Raw genomic sequence first — 17650 nt, forward strand, 5'->3', positions numbered from 1 at the left:
GCCCAGGAAGAAGTGCGGCAGAAATTTGCAAGGCTTTTTGTTCCTTTCCCAATTTGTGGTGGGGAATTCTCCGGCTGAAGGACTCCGCTGATAAGACGCTGCGGGAGCGGCTCCCGGCAGTGCTTATCGTCTGGGGCTTGGCAAAGGGTTTACCAACCTAACCTCATCAGTGGAAGTGGGCATCAGATGAATTCCAGGTGGGGCCGTCCTTGGAACCCAGGGCAGCAACATACAAGTACAGTACCTGGTATGTAAGTAATGTTACACACAGCTCACTCAGCGACAGGGCCCCCTACGTCACCTACGACAGGAGGAAGGCACTTGCACAACGAACTCGAGGTTCCCCAGACCACATGGATGGACTCACTGGTGCACCGGACCTGAATCCACCGCTAACGGGCTCCGGGGGCTTGTCCACTCGCCAATTCCATTTGAAATTCCATCCATCTTTTATCCATGCCTTTGACTCTAGGGGCAATTGCCATGCTTTCACGACTCCTCCCGTCCTCATCGCGTAGGAACCCAAGGTACACTACTCTGTACACTAGTCTACTTGTTGCCCGGCAGTCAGCTCCATTGCGGTCACCAACGGCACAACCCGACGGCACCATTTCCCGACCACACCAAGTGTATACGAGGAAAAAAGAGGTCGACTCGGACCGTTTCCATACTCGAATCAACCTCAACCCACACACACACCCCGGAGCGCCCGTATCCGTTCGACTGCCAAGACCGACTTTGCCTTGCATCTGACATTCTCCATCTTGGACTTCCCCCTCTCTCACTCTCCCTCTGTCACGAACAACGCGACGGGACCCTCAACTTGGGTTGCGACGGACTGTACACTACGTACACTGGGCCTTCATTGTCCTGGAATCAGACTTGGGTTTTTCCACTTCTCGCTTCAGGTTCCGACCTCTCCGTGTCGCCGCCATCGTGTCCCTACACCGTTCAATCGCAACCGCTCGCTCGCTACCATCTCTCTCTCTCCCGCTACCTCTATCCATACTGAAACACCTGCCACTCGTTTGCTGGGCGCAGTCGAGCGCCCTTCCACTTCAGTCCGCCCGACCACCAACATACCAGCAAGCGACTTGTCCTATACCCCCAAGCGCGATCGCAAGGAACCCGTGAAATACACTTTGGCCCAACATGGCCGCGGTTAACCCCGACCTGCAGGCGAAGCTGGACGAGCTACAGAGGGAGCTGGAGGTGTGTTTTGAGAAGATCCCCCGCTTCTATACTTGGACCGTGTACAGACTGTGAAAACAGAAAAAAAGAAAAGAAAAAAAACAAAGACCTGACGCTGACCAACTTGCGCCTTGATTGTAGGAGGGTGATATTACAGAGAAAGGGTGCGCACATCCACCGGCTATCCGTATTTTTCGATCGTCCGCTGACCTTGATGCCCTTCTTCTTTCTCCAGGTACCACAAGCGACGGGCACAACTGCTTGCTCAGTATGGCGTTGCTGCTCCTGCAGACTCCCAGCCGGCGGGAGCCCCAACCGGAGGCCTTCGGCTCCATCCCCCCGACAACACGTCTCGTGCCTCCAACGACCGCCAACGCGTCCTCTCAGGTGCTGGCCTGAGCAGCGCCTCTCTCAACTTCCCGCCCTCCCGCGACTCAGTCGCCTTTTCCGAACATCGAGACTCCACCCTCTTTCCTGACCACCGGGAGTCCATGGCCTTTTCTGACCACCGGGAATCCATGGCCTTCTCCGACTACCGCCCTCAGTCTACCTACTCCTTCCAGGAGCCGCATTCGGCCACTTTGCTTGCGCCTGGTGGCCCTATGGCTGATCACCGCCCGGCTATGCGACACGACTCCCTCTTCCTCTTTCCTGGTCCCAACGATACCTCTACAAGGTCGGGGACCATGGTGTCAGGAGACTATGCCTTCAACCCCGAACAACATGGCGACTATGCCGAGCCACCACCACCACAACAGAATCCCTATGATGGGAGGACCAACACTTTGTTGAATTCGCAGGCCTACTTTTCCGACTTCGCAGGGCAGCAAGCCCACGAGCAGCAACTCCAGGGTGATTATGGCGGCCCTCACAGATACTCCTCCAGCGATGCCTTTTCGCCCACCGCTGCTGTGCCGCCCCCTATGCTCCCGGCAAATGAATACCTGCCCCCTGGGGGGGCCATCCAATTCCAGAAAGCCCTCGAGCCACGCGAAGTCCCATTTGCGATATATGACCCACACGACCCCCGCAAAGAAATGTCTACATTTGACAATATTGCTGTCGTCCTCCGCCACCGAGGTCGTAACCTTCCCAACCGGCGAGCGTACTGGGTCTTGGACGCCAAGGGCAAGGAGATCGCATCCATCACATGGGACAAGCTTGCTTCGAGGGCCGAGAAGGTCGCCCAAGTCATTCGCGACAAGAGCTCCCTATACCGCGGCGACCGCGTTGCGCTTATCTACCGTGATGCGGAAATCATTGACTTTGCCATTGCCCTCTTGGGCTGCTTTATTGCTGGCGTGGTCGCTGTGCCCATTAACGAGCTTCAGGACTATCAAAAATTGAACGTCATACTGACCTCCACACAGGCGCATCTGGCCTTGACTACGGACAATAACCTCAAAGCCTTCCAGCGCGACATTACAACGCAAAAGCTCCATTGGCCAAAGGGCGTTGAGTGGTGGAAAACCAACGAGTTTGGCAGTTACAGCCAGAAGAAAAAGGACGAGCTACCCCCTTTGTCAGTACCCGATTTGGCTTACATTGAATTCTCTCGGGCCCCAACGGGTGATCTTAGGGGAGTTGTGCTCAGCCACCGTACCATTATGCATCAGATGGCCTGCCTGAGCGCCATAGTTACTACCGCCCCGGGCTCCAAGCCTGGCGACACGTTTAACACGACGTTGCGCGATACCAATGGCCATCTAGTAAGTCGTGGTGCGACCAAAAGCGAAACCTTGCTCTCATATCTGGATCCTCGCCAAGGCGTCGGCATGATCTGGGGAGTCTTGTTCGCCGTGTACGGAGGGCACACCACCATTTGGCTCGAAAACAAGGCGGTCGAGGTACCCGGTCTTTATGCCTACCTTATTACCAAATACAGTCCGACGTTAATGATTGCCGACTATCCTGGGCTCAAACGTGCGGCATATGACTACCAGGTCGACCCTATGGCAACACGGAACTATAAAAAGGGCATGGAGCCCAACTTCTCGTCCGTCAAGCTGTGCCTGATAGACACCTTGATAGTCGATGGCGAGTTCAATGAGCTCCTTGCCGACCGTTGGTTCAAGCCGTTGCGGAATCCTCGAGCACGTGAGGTTGTCGCCCCAATGCTGTGCCTCCCGGAGCACGGAGGCATGATCATCAGCGTCCGGGACTGGGTGGGCGGCGAGGAGAATATGAAATGCCCGCTTAAACTGGAGATTGAGTCAGATACGGAGTCGGAGGCTGAAAGCCCAAAGGATACCGAAGAGGAGAAGCCTGCTACCTCTAATGGTTACGGAAGTCTGCTGGGTGGGACGACGGTAAACGCGGCAGCAGAACACCGTGCAAAGAACGAACTGAGTGAGGTGCTACTCGATAGAGAGGCATTGAAAACCAATGAGGTGGTGGTTGTGGCAATAGGCGCAGATGTTAGCAAGAAGGCTAGCAGCGAATTAGGGACGGTTCGCGTTGGCGCATTTGGCTACCCGATTCCCGACGCCTCTCTTGCTATTGTCGACCCGGAGACTGGCCTCCTCGCTTCGCCGCATACTGTGGGAGAGATCTGGGTCGATTCTCCCTCACTGTCTGGTGGGTTCTGGGCACTGCCAAAGCACACTGAACAGATCTTCCATGCTCGACCTTTCACATTCGAGCCCGGTTCGACGCTTCCGACCCCGACCGAGCTGGAGTATCTTCGAACTGGTCTGCTAGGCACCGTTATAGAGGGCAAGGTCTTCGTGCTTGGCCTGTACGAGGATCGTATCCGGCAAAAGGTGGAATGGGTTGAACACGGAACCGAGGTGGCAGAGTATCGTTATTTCTTTGTGCAGCACATGGTTGTTAGCATCATGAAGAACGTACCCAAGATCTTTGATTGCTCAGCGTTTGACGTGTTTGTCAACGAGGAACATTTACCTGTCGTGGTCCTTGAATCCCAAGCTGCCTCTACAGCTCCGGCTACGAGTGGAGGACCGCCTCGGCAGCTGGACACGGCCCTCTTGGACTCGCTGGCCGAAAGGTGCATGGATGTGCTGATGCAAGAGCATCACCTTCGTGTGTACTGTGTCATGATCACCGCACCGAATGCTCTCCCACGGGTGATGAAAAATGGCCGCAAGGAGATTGGCAACATGCTTTGCAGGAGGGAGTTCGACCAGGGTAATCTTCCTTGTGTGCATGTTAAGTTTGCCGTTGAGCATGCTGTGCTGAACCTGCCCATCGGTGTCGACCCAATCGGCGGCATTTGGTCTCCTATGGCTTCGGAATCCAGACAACAGATTCTTGCCCCTGCCGACAAACAGTACTCGGGCATCGACCGGAGAGAGGTGGTCATTGACGACAGGACGTCGACCCCTCTCAACAACTTCTCCAGCATCACAGACCTTATCCAATGGCGAGTGGCAAGGCAGCCGGAGGAATTGGCGTACTGCACCATTGATGGTCGTGGCAAGGAAGGCAAGGGGATCACGTGGAAGAAGTTCGACACAAAGGTAGCAGCAGTTGCTTTATACTTGAGGAACAAGATCAAGATTCGGGCTGGCGACCATGTCGTTCTCATGTACACTCATTCCGAAGAGTTTGTCTTTGCCGTCCACGCCTGCATCAACCTTGGTGCCATTATCATCCCCGTTGCGCCGATGGACCAAAACCGTCTATCCGAAGATGTCCCTGCCTTCCTTCATCTGGTCGCGGACTATGGCGTCAAGGCTGTCTTGGTTAACCAGGATGTAGACCACTTGCTCAAGACGAAGCCTGTTGCACAGCACATCAAGCAGTCGGCTCAGTTCTTGAAGGTTCAGGTTCCGAACGTCTACAATACCAGCAAACCGCCGAAGCAGAACAGTGGTCTACGCGATCTAGGCATCACAGTTGACCCGTCATGGGTCAAGTCAGGCTATCCCGTCGTTATCTGGACATACTGGACACCGGATCAGCGGCGCCTGGCAGTCCAGCTAAGCCACGACACCATCCTGGGTATGTGCAAGGTACAGAAGGAGACGTGCCAGATGTCCAGCTCTCGCCCTGTCCTAGGCTGCGTGCGTAGTACCACAGGTCTAGGCTTCATCCACACTTGTCTCATGGGCATCTACATTGGCACGCCTACCTACCTACTCTCCCCTGTTGAGTTTGCCCAGAATCCCGTCTCTCTTTTCCTCATCCTCTCTCGGTACAAGATTAAAGACACCTACGCCACCCCGCAGATGCTTGACCACGCCATGAGCATGATTCCCGGCAAGGGCTTCACGCTGCACGAGCTCAAGAACATGATGATCTCGTGCGAATCCCGCCCTCGCGTTGACCTTTTTACCAGGGTTCGTGTCCACTTCGACGCTACCGGCCTGGATCGTACCGCCATCAACACAGTCTACTCGCATGTTCTGAACCCCATGATCGCTTCCCGGTCGTACATGTGCGTCGAGCCGATAGAACTTCACCTGGATCCTAAAGCCCTGCGACAAGGTCTCATCTATCCGACGGATCCCCTACGGGATCCCAAGGCTTTGGTTATCCAAGACAGCGGCATGGTACCAGTGTCCACACAGATTGCCATCGTCAACCCGGAGAGCAGGATGCTGTGCAGTGATGGTGAATATGGTGAGATCTGGGTGGACTCGGAGGCTTGCGTAACGTCGTTCTATGGCTCCAAGGACCAATTCGACGTGGAAAGATTCAACGGTCGCACGGTTGAAGACCCGAGTATTCGTTATGTGAGGACCGGCGATCTTGGATTCTTACATAATGTTAGCAAGCCGATTGGCCCAGGAGGTGCGCTCGTGGACATGCAGGTTTTGTTCGTACTGGGAAGCATTGGTGAAACGTTTGAGATTAATGGCTTGAGTCACTTCCCAATGGACATTGAGGCTTCAGTTGAGAGGTGTCATAGGGTCATTGTGCCGGGTGGCTGGTAAGTCTTCGTTACTTCCAAATTCAGCGTTATGTTGGAAAATACTAACAGATATGTAACAGCGCGGTCTTCCAGGCAGGCGGACTTGTGGTGGTCCTAGTTGAGGTAGCCCGTAAAGCCTACCTTGCCTCCATCGTCCCAGTCATTGTCAACGCCATCCTCAACGAGCACCAAATCATCGCCGACATTGTCGCATTTGTCAACAAGGGCGACTTCCCCCGCTCACGTCTTGGTGAAAAGCAACGCGGCAAGATCCTCGCTGGTTGGGTGAGTCGCAAGATGCGCACCATTGCCCAGTTTGCCATCAAGGACATGGACAGCGCCACCGCCGCCGGCCTTCCAGGCACGTCTTCTGGCGAGCAATCAGGCGGCGGTCACCATCCCGGCAGTATGTCAGATATTCCAGAGATTGCCCATCGCGCGAGCATGGCAATCAGCCACCGCAGCTTAGGCGCGCAACAACAATCCCAGGGTGCCGGATCCAGCAGCTTGCGGAACGTCGAGCCCGCGCCTCAGATCCTCGAGCAAAGGGAGGCCGAGCAGCAAGCGCGAGTGCTGGAGGACATGGCCAGCCTTAGCATCCAAAGCCAGCAGCAGTTCCACAACCAACAACAGCAGCACGGACCAGTGGAGTTGCCCGCCGGTAACGATGGCAGGCGAGGATCAATCACCTACTCCAACCGCAGCGGGCAATACGGCGGCTACCAAGGGTACGGCGATGCAGACCAGACGCCCACGCGCCAACGGATCAGCTCCATGTATCCCCAGCGACAACAACCCCCGGCGCACGGTTATGAGTTGGCGGACTTTGATCGCTTCGGCGACAGCGAACCAAGTGAACTCCCGACTCCGATTTACGATCAGGGATACCAACAACCGGTTCACGGCCAGGACATGTATAACAACAACCAAGTCTATCAAGGCTACCCGCCCCAGGTTCACCAACAGTATCAACAACAACAACCCACCGCAAGCGGTGCCCCACAAATCCACCTTCCAGCTGTAAATGGCCATCCACAACTCAGCGCTTGGGATGCTGGGTTCTCCTCTGTTCACGACATCAACGACGGAGGCGTAGAAGGCAGACAAGGACAGAGGGGAGGGTTCAGAGTCGTCAATGCCGATCCCATCACCAGCGATGATGACGATGATGGACCTGGGAGTGGGGATGAGAGCTGGAAGAGGGATGCGTACGCTTCGATGAATTTGGCGGGAGCTTTGGGTGGAGGAGATGGGAAGTGAGCGAGCTGTTGTATGCGGATGTTGCATTATGGGATTTGTTTCGGTCTGGAGTACATGGCTGGTTTTTTTGGCTGATTTAAGATTGTTATGCTTGAAGGGTTGCCGGGTTGTCGGGTCGTTGTAAGCGGATATACTATTAGCATTTGGATTCTGATTCTCACTCATTGTTAGGTTAGTTGAGTGTTTGGATATCTTGTGTAAGGAAGATGATATGAAGACAGGGGTTTTCCAGTTTTGCTGGCCATTCATAAAGTCATTCATTGCTGTTGCCAACCGGCTTGTGGTTTCCTGCCAGGCCGGTACATAGGAATGGTCTATTGGGAGACTCCAAAGGAGCAAGTCATCGCCAACTTGAGGAAGCTACACTTATCGAGACTGGAAGGAACGCCAGCTTTCAAGCCGCCCTTCGGCATCGCCTACAAATTAACGGGCACACTCGACACACACACCGAAATACCGTCATGATAGAATGCCTTTTATCTGAAGTGAGTCCTATGGATAGCTCTCGCTTGCTCCCTGAAACCGCCTGTTGGTTCGCTTGTCGGAAGATAGTGACAATGTCATGGGACAAGGGGATGACCACGATGATCAGGAGCAAGGGTGTTTGGAGGTTTGTTTACTTGCGGAGTTGGAGGGGTGAGGCATGGGTTGGTTCACCACGAGCATGGTGTGGTAAAAATATGTATTTCTATATATACTTGGAATACAAAGAATACTTGAACTCGTCAATGTAAAGATGTTGAGATGGTTTATAAGAAACCAAAGTAACCACCAGACACCTGCTGGGGTGAAACGAAACTGGAGAGAAACAATTGTGAGGTGGCAGTGCATCAGGTACCACACACTATCTCAGGGCTGCTGTCACCCAATTTCAGGTACCTGATAGGTCCCCTGATACAGTAGTATCGCTATAAGACGCCAACCCCGCTTCCACATCATCGAGCATAGTCTCAGCTCTACTTCACTTCATCTTTTCTCCATCGCCTCTACTCATCTTCCATCACATCCTCGTTTGAGGAGAATTGGTAAAGGATTCACAGGGAAGCGTCTAGTAAATCAAGATGTCGGTTCCCAATCTCATCACCTGCGAGGTCGATGGCATGCAGTATCTGCTGCACCCCCAAGTTCTGGTAAGTCGCCCTCTCTGGTTCACACACCCTTGCAAGATTGATACTGATGCTGCTCACAGGGAAGTACAGAAGCACCGATCAAAGCCGACCAAGTGATTCCCGTGCTCCTCCTGACCGAAGAAGAGCTCAACGGCACACCGGATCAAATCGGCCAGCTTCTCCAGTACTACGTCGAGACAGACGATGTATGCTCGCCCACTTTCACTGACATCCTAGTCGAGAAGCCATCGAAGGACAGCAGTAGAAACCTATTCATGGAGAAAAAGGATGACAGCTCTTACCCGTCCAAAGCAACATATCGCCTACAAAAGACAATCCTTCCAATATCCAGCATAGACAACCCCGAAGCCCAAGATGACGATAATCTCCCCTCAGGCCCCTACTTCCTCAGCGGCCCAAACCTCCATCAAGCCTACCGCTTATACCCCGATACCCAGGACGCCTTCGTCTACGGCATGATCCCCAACGACGTCCACAACCCCTCCGGTTTCCAAGCAGTCTCCTTCCTGGCTTCAGACAGCATGTCCAAAACGATTCCCGTTCCCAGCCGGCACTACACCCGCCTCACAACCCGCGGACAAAAAAGACCAAGTCCAATCCGGGGAAAACGTATAACCCTAACAGACGGTCTCTCCCTCCTAGGCACACAAACCACACTCTCTTGCAAAGCCTACGTGGACACCTACCCGCCCGCCACGGAGACTGATGCTTATGTTCAGAGGCTGCTAGAAGAGGGAGCGGTATTGGTGGGGAAGACGAAGACTAGCCAGCTGAGGATTGGAAATTCTATGTGGCCGGAGACGCATTTCCCTGCTAACCCAAGGGCGGCGAGGAAGGGGAATATCTTTGATTGTAGAGGGACTGGGGTGGGCTCGGCGTCTGCTTTGGCTGGGTATGGTTGGCTTGAGTATGCTGTTGGTGGGAATGGTGAGTACAGGTCTCATCTGGATGCAAAGAAAATTGAAAGCGGCTTAGCTAACTACAAGGCTTCATTCAAAAAAACCCAGTGGACAGCGCGGTACGAGAATCGGGGAAGAGATATGGGCTCTATGGTTTGCGACGTTCGTTGACGGTGGAACACGACAAGTCAAGCCCGGGACCATATGACAGCGTGGGTATCTTTGGTCGGAGTTTACACGACCTCTCAACCATTGCCGAATATACCTTCTCTCCTCTTACCGCCCCAACAAAGCAGTCAAGCGGCAGCAACGTGAAAAAGATCCTTTATCTGGACTATATCAAGGACGAGAAATCGGAATACGCAATGGATGTATTCGTCAATGCACTCGAACGCCATTTGAACGTGGATAGGACGACTATCAATCTCGATGAAGAGTGGGAGAAGTACCGGGTTAAGAGTGGCATAGATTTCTTTCTCAGTAAGGTACGCTCAGAGCTTTTATTTTGTCTTCAAAGTTGAATTCTTAACCCACTACCCTGGGCTAATAACCAAATTCATGATGCTTCAAAAAGACCGCACGATTTCTATACCAGCTAAGCCACTACCACGAATACGCCAATTTCCGAAAAGACTACCAAGCAAAATTCCATTTCAGCCGCGGGATTGTTGATCTTGAGGCGCAGGTTCTTTGGTAAGTTACCTATTTACGTCCTTCCCTCCATCAACAGATCATCAACGCTACCAAATCAAGGTAAACACAATGCTAAAGTATAACTGACGGTTTCAACAGGTCCTCAGCCCGTGACCACGTAGAGCAGCAGAAAGAATTGCAAAACCAAGTCAAGATATTCCGAGACTGGTTCGAGCAGCACATCCTTGCGACTAAGCCAGACACCGCTACATGTCATAGTACCGGCGATACCATCATCGTGATGCCGGACACTAGTTTTCACCGGGATCATATCATAGGGTTCTCTGGACGGATGTTTGTGTTTGAGGAGTGAGTACATCGTGACCCTATCAAGAAACAACCCTATCAGTGTGGGTGAAGAGTTACTGACTGGATTTTTCCTTCTTTGCGCGGAATTCAGCATGCTATCTCCCCAGACAACGACACCACAGCTTTCGGTACCATGTAAGCAACCCCCACCGCCTAGAATACTTCATCTCAATCTCGTTATATCCTCTTAGTGCCAGTTCTTATCACTGACATGCACGTTTCGAACACAATGATAGTCACGCAAAACCCCGGTGAATGGCTCGGTGATGAACAGACTTATTCGCCTGTCGTTGCGTCGGTGATTGGACCACGAAGTAAGTTACACTCACCACCTCCATCGTCCTCCCTCCTTTTTTTTTACCTCCCTCAACCATCTTCTACCACCCTTCCATTACCCTTCCATTACCTTTCCCTTACCCTTCCATTACCCTCCCTACCCTTCCACCACCTTTCCATCATCTTTCCATCATCTTTCCACCACCTTTCCACCGCAGAAACCACCCACTAACACCCCCCGCAACAAAAGTGACCGACACATCCCTTATCACCCTCGTCACCCAAGCCCTCACAACATCAGGTTTCCCGACCTCAGTCCAGCCAGGGCCCTTGTGCTTTCCGCTTCCTTCTTCTGCGGACGCCACCACCGCCATGGCTGCTGCCGACAGCGACGACAAGAACAACGACGGGAATGATGAGAATGGACCCACCGCAGTCGAACTTCAAGGAAGAGCTGCTACAAAGCTTCATCCTCATGAGATGTGGTTGTATTCGGAGGAGGTTGAAGAAGAAGATGATGAGAAAATAGCCACGGTGACTTTAGCGCAGGGGAAAAAATTGAAGGGTGCTGAGGATAGCTGGAATGGGGAGACTTTGGCGAAGAGTTCGTTGGATATTAAAGTTGATTTGCGGGGGCTGAAGGAGTAAGAAGACGGAAAGGAAAGAGATGGATGGATGGGAGTTTGGTGGGTGGAGTTCAGGGCTAGGTACTTTTCTTTGTCTTGTCTTCACGAGAGCGAGGAAGGGTTGGAGATCTGAGAAGGGTATCTGGAACCAGTTGAGACTTTGAGATACATATAAATGAGCACTTCGGACCGGCAAGTTGGTGTGACCCCATTAGTCGACAGCGTCGATGATCAATTCATTTGAGATGGCATCTTATTTCAAGAATGTTCATTAGTCAAATACCAGATGTAGCATCAAGTCCTGTCTCATGTTTACTGGAATGTATCTGAGGTTGCCTCGCAGCCAAATGACAACCAAAGCAATTCGTGATCATCACTCGAACATTCCTTTCAAATACAAAATACAGCATCGTACCTCATTACATTTTCTCCCTTAATTGCCCATCTTCTCCTCAACCAGAAACTTGCCAGCCAAAGATTTGGGTATATCGCTCAACTGACAGGACAACCAACCATCAACAAAGTCAAACCACTCATATCCTTCACATGATCGCTAACCGATATCGACACTACTCAAACATTTCAGGTCCGGACATACTAACTCCAACCCAGTGTTTCAAGAATGCCCTTGGCCTCAATCCCACTGAAGCCGGAAACCGCGACAGCCCGTGCCTGGCTACCGCTCCGAAGCGACTGAAGACCCTTTGCAATCTTCCACGCCTCCTCTTCGCCGACGACAAACAAGAAACGTTTGCCCTCCTGATCGCGGATCGATGTTCGAAGGAGATGCAGACCTCGGAACTTCCATCCGTCCGCCTCTTGCGAAGCAGCCGACCCAGTCGCCGAAGAGCCCGAGCTGTTAGCATTCAGGCCCAACCGGCAGTTCGTACTGCAGCAGGTACCCAATTCATTCAGGTAGGCCACGGCCTCCTCGCCATTGAAGGCCCTGGTAGCGGCTTTCTCGGCCGCGCGGCGCATGGCGCTGCTTGTGGGCATCATTTTGAAGAGCGGGTGTGAGGATGGGATGGCCCCCGAGGCAACTCCTGTGCCGTTAGCGGAGCTAGCAGCGAGCACAGGACACCAGACCTCGACCTGCTTAAGGGTCCAGGCCTTGATGTCCCACTCTCGTTGGGCAACGCCGCGCACATCGTCATCCACGAAAAGACCTGCGGTCGAGATGCGGAGGATGAGCCCGTCGGTTACGGTGCCGACGCCGGAGATAAGCTGCGAGGCAGGGGTTTTCGAAAACTGGTTGACGAAGTTATATACGGCCTTGATGACGATCTTGCCAGGATCGTCAGTGTGGTATGGAGCCCGCATCGAAGGCGGAGGGCTGGTGTTGTTGGTGGTGGCAGACTGAGCGTACGAGTCCTCTGAGAGATCCGAGATCGACTTTTTACGGGCCGCGGCAGGGTTTTTAGGCTTGTCGTATGGTCGGTAAGAGTACTCGTCAGCAGTGCCTGTTGCACTCGAACCTGGTCTGGGGGATGCGGGCTTTGGTGATGCTGTTCTCGCTGCCGCTGGATTGGGCGATTTTGTGGGCGAGTGTGGTGGCGCAGGCGATGCGCGCGGGGTGGAAGTACGAGCGGTGGAAGCATGAGAAGTCTGCGAGGCGGTGGCCGAAGGAGTAACAATCGAAGGTGGTCTGCCATTTGGCCACAAGCTGGTCCTTTCGCCAACCTTTGGCATCGCATACGGTGTTTCCTTGCGCGCAAGCCTCTCCTTCTCCTTTTCCATCTCCTCGTCTTCTCGCCGAAGCTGCTCAAGGCGCTCCTCCCGATCCCTCTGTTCTTGTGCTTCGCGGGCTTCACGAACCTCCCGTTCCCTTCGCCTGATGGCTTCCCGGACTTCACGGTCCCTCGCCTCTTGCCGATCCCTCTCGAACCGTTTCCTTTCTTCCTCGCGTTGTATGGCCTCGTCCTTCTGTCTCAGTTCCTCCCGCTCACGGGCTTCGCGCACTTCACGCTCCTTGGCCTCGCGGTCCTTTTCCTCGCGTTCTTTGGCTTCACGCTCCCTGGCTTCGCGCTCACGCGTCAGCTGCTCGCGCAGGAGCCTCTCCCGTTCACGTTGTCTGGCTTCTTGTTCCAGCTTGATTTGGCGTTCGCGTTCCTTGGCCTCCCGTTCTCTTGCTAATCGCTCCTTTTCTATAGCAGCGAGTTCCTTGGCCTCCCATTCGGCCTTTTGGCGCAGTTCCTGCTCCACCTTTTCTCTAATCTCGCGCTCCAGGCGCTCTTTCTCCAGAGCCTCTTGTTCCTTGCGCTCCCTCTCTCTTTCTTCCCTCTCACGGGCCTCCTTCTCCCGTTTCTCGCGCTCACGCGCATCACGTTCTCGGAGCTCACGCAGACGGCGAGCTGCATCATCGCGCCTCTTGAGTTCGGCTTCCCTGGCCTTACGCTCCTCCTCCCGCCTTCTAGTCTCCTCTCTCGCCTTTTCCCATGCGCCTTTTGAGGAAACTTCCGACTTGGTTGGATTTTCAGGGTCGAGAGGAGTGGGAGGCCCATGCGGAGGCTCTTGAGAGTCGACGGACTCATGTCTAGGCGGCTCCGGCACTGGCTCCTGTTCGTAATCCGGATCATCTTCAGGACGAAGCTCAGGCTCTGGCGGTGGCTGGTGTTTCGGCTGCGATCTTGCTTGTGTCTTGGAGTGGGATTTAGACTGGGACTTGGTGTGGGACCGAGTTTGGACAGGGGACTGAGGTCTCCGGTGTGACCTTGTCTGTGTGGGAGACTGCGGTCTCTTGTGCGATCGAGTTTGTGTTGGGGATTGTGGTCTGTGCTTGGCCTTGGGTTCCGGCTCCGGCTCAGGCTCAACATGTGGTTCCGGTTCCGCGTCATTGTTCTCCTTCCACGAAGGACGCGACCACTCATCGGCCGGAGTCTCGGGATCCGTGGGAGGTGTAGGGGGACGTGGTGGCGGCGCGTGCGTAGACTTGAAGTCTTCATGAGGGGACGCTGTCTTGAACGCCCCAGAGGCATCGGATTCGCCAGTTGTCTTTTGCCAGTCGCTTCCCGACCCCAGCTTTACGTTGCTTGTAGATCGGCCGAGAGACCAAGATCCCACCGCTACCACCACGAGGAGTACTGACAGCCCAACACTGCCCATCCCGCTGTGCCACCATGACAGAAAAGCCGGCGTCAGCGCCTTCCCTAGGAGCAGTGCAGCGAGGGTGGAGATGACACCAGCACAGAAGCTGTTCCACTGCGGTTGCAAGGATGGTAGATATAGAAACCCCGCGCCAGCAGAGTGCTCCGGTATGATAAAGACATCGTATTTCCGAGGCGGAAGAGCACTTGAGCCAGCCGATGTTTTGGGATTCTTGCCGTGGGGCGGCGGAGGAGGCGGCGGTGCTTCATCCATTCCGTGACGAGACCGTAACCGGATAAATCTGAATGATGTTTTCGGAGAGATGTCGTCAATAAGCCTGCAGACGGTCGCAAAATATGAAGGGGCCTTGAAGTTCGAATATCAGGTTGTTCTATAGTGCTCGTGGGCAGCCATGAAGGCAGCCAGAAGTACTAGAGAGCGGCAGAAGTCTGCCATGTGTGTGTCAGCCTTAGTCCTCAGTGTAACCCGGAATACGCGAAAGGGACAAGGGCGCAAAGACATGCAGCAGCTGGCGCACCAGGGCGCTCTTGACAGCTCGCGAAGACGCACGACGTTGGGAGCTCGAAGGAGTGGTGGTGGGCTTACTTACATGTCCGGCTTCGTTGCGATCGAATGTGGTTGTCCCAGGTCAAGATGAGAGAGTTGTGGACTGGAATGGCCGTCGTTAGGTGTTGTCACGCGACCAGCAAGTTGATGTATGGGACAAGATTCAATGTCGGTGGCCGGCGCACACAAGCGTTGAAGGGTTCAGGTTGTCCTCTGTCTGGATCGGAGGAGGAAGGGGCTTTGAAGAAGACAGTTGGGAAAAAGAGAAAATCGGGAAGCTAGCCACAACAGGTTGCGTGCATGGTTGCACTTTGTGTGTGCGACGCCCTCTGCTTGTTGAATGGTTGGAGTGATTGGGAAACTGCAAGTGAAGTGGAAGTGGAAGTGGAAGGCGGTGCTCCCGTCCCGCCCGCCCATTGTTTACTTTTACAATTGACCGACAGGGGCAGGAACCAGTGGAGTTTTAAGCGGGGTACAGGGGTTGACAGCCTGGCCGTGCTGGCGCAGGGCAGTCAGCAGCTGAACCGGCATGTGTAGAGGTATTCTGTAGTGTACTGGTAGAGGTACTGTTTAACCTGCACATAACGATCAAGGGTGTTTCTAGTATTCTGATCGTTGTGCCCAGAATATCGTTAATATAAGGTTGGGGTATTTTAGTGCCCACATTTCTACTAACAGGGGGTTCAAAAGACTAGAGAACAACGTACTTATATTAAATAACTAATTACTATAGCAATTTTACTATAGAACCGTTTGTAAAATACAAATCGAAGGTTAATTGCTTTTTTTCATCCCTAGAGCGTAATTAGTCCTAGAATAATAATTTCTAGCGCCTTCTAAATATCGCTAATTATACTATATCTACATTTTCTTATTATTCTTCATACTAAATAACAATAGTAATAGCTTTAAGTACTTCTACAATAGTAATTTCTACTATTTTAATATCCTAATTATTATCGCTATTATTTAATTCCTAGACTTTAAAAAAGGTTTCAATAACGTACTAGAAGATATTTTGAAGGTCCTTACAAACTTACTCTTCTAATAGATTAATAAAATTAATAATATTTATTACATTTTTAACCCGCTTAACTCTAACGAATTCTTCTATTAATTACTATACGTAAATAGCCTCGTCCCAATCAGAAGGTCGTCGTTCTAAACTATATACGGGTCCTAATAACTATAATTTCTTCTAATAATTATTAATAATTTCAATCCTAATTTTGTACCTCTATATATCAAGAACCTAGTACACTACTTATAATATCGTAGTCTTTTTAACAACGTCTTCGCTATCGAGGGTATAGTAGACTAGGTATTATAACTAAACATAATAGTAATAAACTTTTAGATTATTAATAATCCTTTAATTTATAGGCTAGTAGATAGAGGTAGTATTAGCGGGTAGAACTTCGACGGTAATATTAGCTAAAGGATAATTACTATACTACTCTTTTAATTACTTTAAAATAAAATAATAAATAAATATACTATCAACCAATAATAATACTCATCGGCTAGCCATCTAACAGTCAAATTAATAAAGGAATTCTATAAAGATAAAGGTAATTATTTACGCCTTCTTATTATTCTTCTATACAACGGGGAAGTTAGTAATAAGCCGCCTATTCTTCCCGAAAAAACGAAGGTTCTTAGTATTGCTAAGAATCTATAGATCCAATTTGTAAGTACTAATCGTATTAATACAAAGGAGTATAATAATCCTCTCCTTCTTTCTTTTTAACCCCACTTAAAATCTAGTAGCTAGTATAATATTAGGAGTTATTAATTAAAATAATATAATTTTATTAGTATTGTACGTATTTTTTAGTCTATACTCTTCAACTAAATACTTAATAACTTCAATTCGTTTATAGGATTCAATAATATTAATTAATCCGGCTTTACCAAACTATTTATACTTCTTAATATAGTAGCGGCGCTTAAATCTAGTAAATTAGCTATTTGAAAAACCGGGCTAGGGTAAAAGCCGGAAGTTAAATATTCTAAACTATAGAGATTTGGCTACTTCCTTAATTATATTACCGTATAATATTACGTCTTCTCCAAGTTCTTCCTAGTCGGCATCGTGACATATACGGCGGTATTTTCAATAGGAGAAGTAGAAGAAGAAGCGACTTTATATAAAGGTATAAAAACGTTGAAACGCGGGTACTTGGTCGACGACAGCGACAAAATCGTTTTTGACATCAGAATCGTGTTCGGGACGTCCAATTACCCCCCTCTACAATACTATATTAATCGTATATCGAAAGTGCGGGTATCGAAGCGGCCGGAAGTACTAGGGGCGGGTTAGCATCGAACCAATACGTACCTAGGGCGACCGGAGCTAATATAATAATAATAATACCCCAAACTAATATAAAGCCGGCGGAAATTTCGGAAACCTTAAACCTATCTTAGGAAGTACAAAAGAAGTTTATAAAAGAGGTTATAAATTTTCCTAATATTAATAACCTACTCTCTACTCGAACAATATAAGTTAAAAAACTTTTCGGAATTACAATGGCTACCCTACGTACCTGTAATTAGAACCCTTAAACTAATAACTATAATATAAAATAGTTTTAAAATAATATTAAAGAACTAAAGGAAATAATTACCAAAATAGTAAGAACGCAGAAATCCCCCCTATTAAAATCCTAAATTATAATTACTACGGGTACGAACGCCCCCCTTATAAATTTAAAGAGACTTTATTTTACGCTAATA

At 51.0% G+C, this 17650-nt stretch overlaps 4 protein-coding genes across 4 annotated transcripts; 3 read left to right on the plus strand and 1 right to left on the minus strand.

Moving 5' to 3' along the window:
- Nucleotides 1-382: 382 nt before the first annotated feature.
- B0T23DRAFT_119209 (uncharacterized protein) lies at nt 383-953 on the plus strand. The gene has a single exon (XM_062832007.1). It carries the CDS (start codon nt 457-459, stop codon nt 751-753), a length of 297 nt encoding a protein of 98 aa, XP_062694270.1. The 5' UTR covers nt 383-456; the 3' UTR covers nt 754-953.
- Nucleotides 954-7558, plus strand: B0T23DRAFT_119210 (uncharacterized protein). The gene is made up of 4 exons (XM_062832008.1): nt 954-1212; nt 1333-1355; nt 1427-6085; nt 6148-7558. Exons 1-4 carry the CDS (start codon nt 1153-1155, stop codon nt 7325-7327), a joined length of 5922 nt encoding a protein of 1973 aa, XP_062694271.1. The 5' UTR covers nt 954-1152; the 3' UTR covers nt 7328-7558.
- Nucleotides 7559-8388: 830 nt separating this feature from the next.
- On the plus strand, nt 8389-11282 carry B0T23DRAFT_313895 (uncharacterized protein; the record flags this gene model as incomplete). The annotated part of the gene is made up of 8 exons (XM_062834769.1): nt 8389-8457; nt 8517-9197; nt 9650-9841; nt 9931-10049; nt 10149-10167; nt 10328-10358; nt 10595-10672; nt 10885-11282. 8 exons carry the CDS (start codon nt 8389-8391, stop codon nt 11280-11282), a joined length of 1587 nt encoding a protein of 528 aa, XP_062694272.1.
- Nucleotides 11283-11432: 150 nt separating this feature from the next.
- Nucleotides 11433-14765, minus strand: B0T23DRAFT_119236 (uncharacterized protein). The gene has a single exon (XM_062832009.1). It carries the CDS (start codon nt 14615-14617, stop codon nt 11858-11860), a length of 2760 nt encoding a protein of 919 aa, XP_062694273.1. The 5' UTR covers nt 14618-14765; the 3' UTR covers nt 11433-11857.
- Between the last annotated feature and the right edge of the window lie 2885 nt (nt 14766-17650).

This window comes from Neurospora hispaniola (genome assembly GCF_033458365.1).
Source record: "Neurospora hispaniola strain FGSC 10403 chromosome Unknown B0T23scaffold_3, whole genome shotgun sequence".
Classification (NCBI taxonomy): domain Eukaryota; kingdom Fungi; phylum Ascomycota; class Sordariomycetes; order Sordariales; family Sordariaceae; genus Neurospora; species Neurospora hispaniola.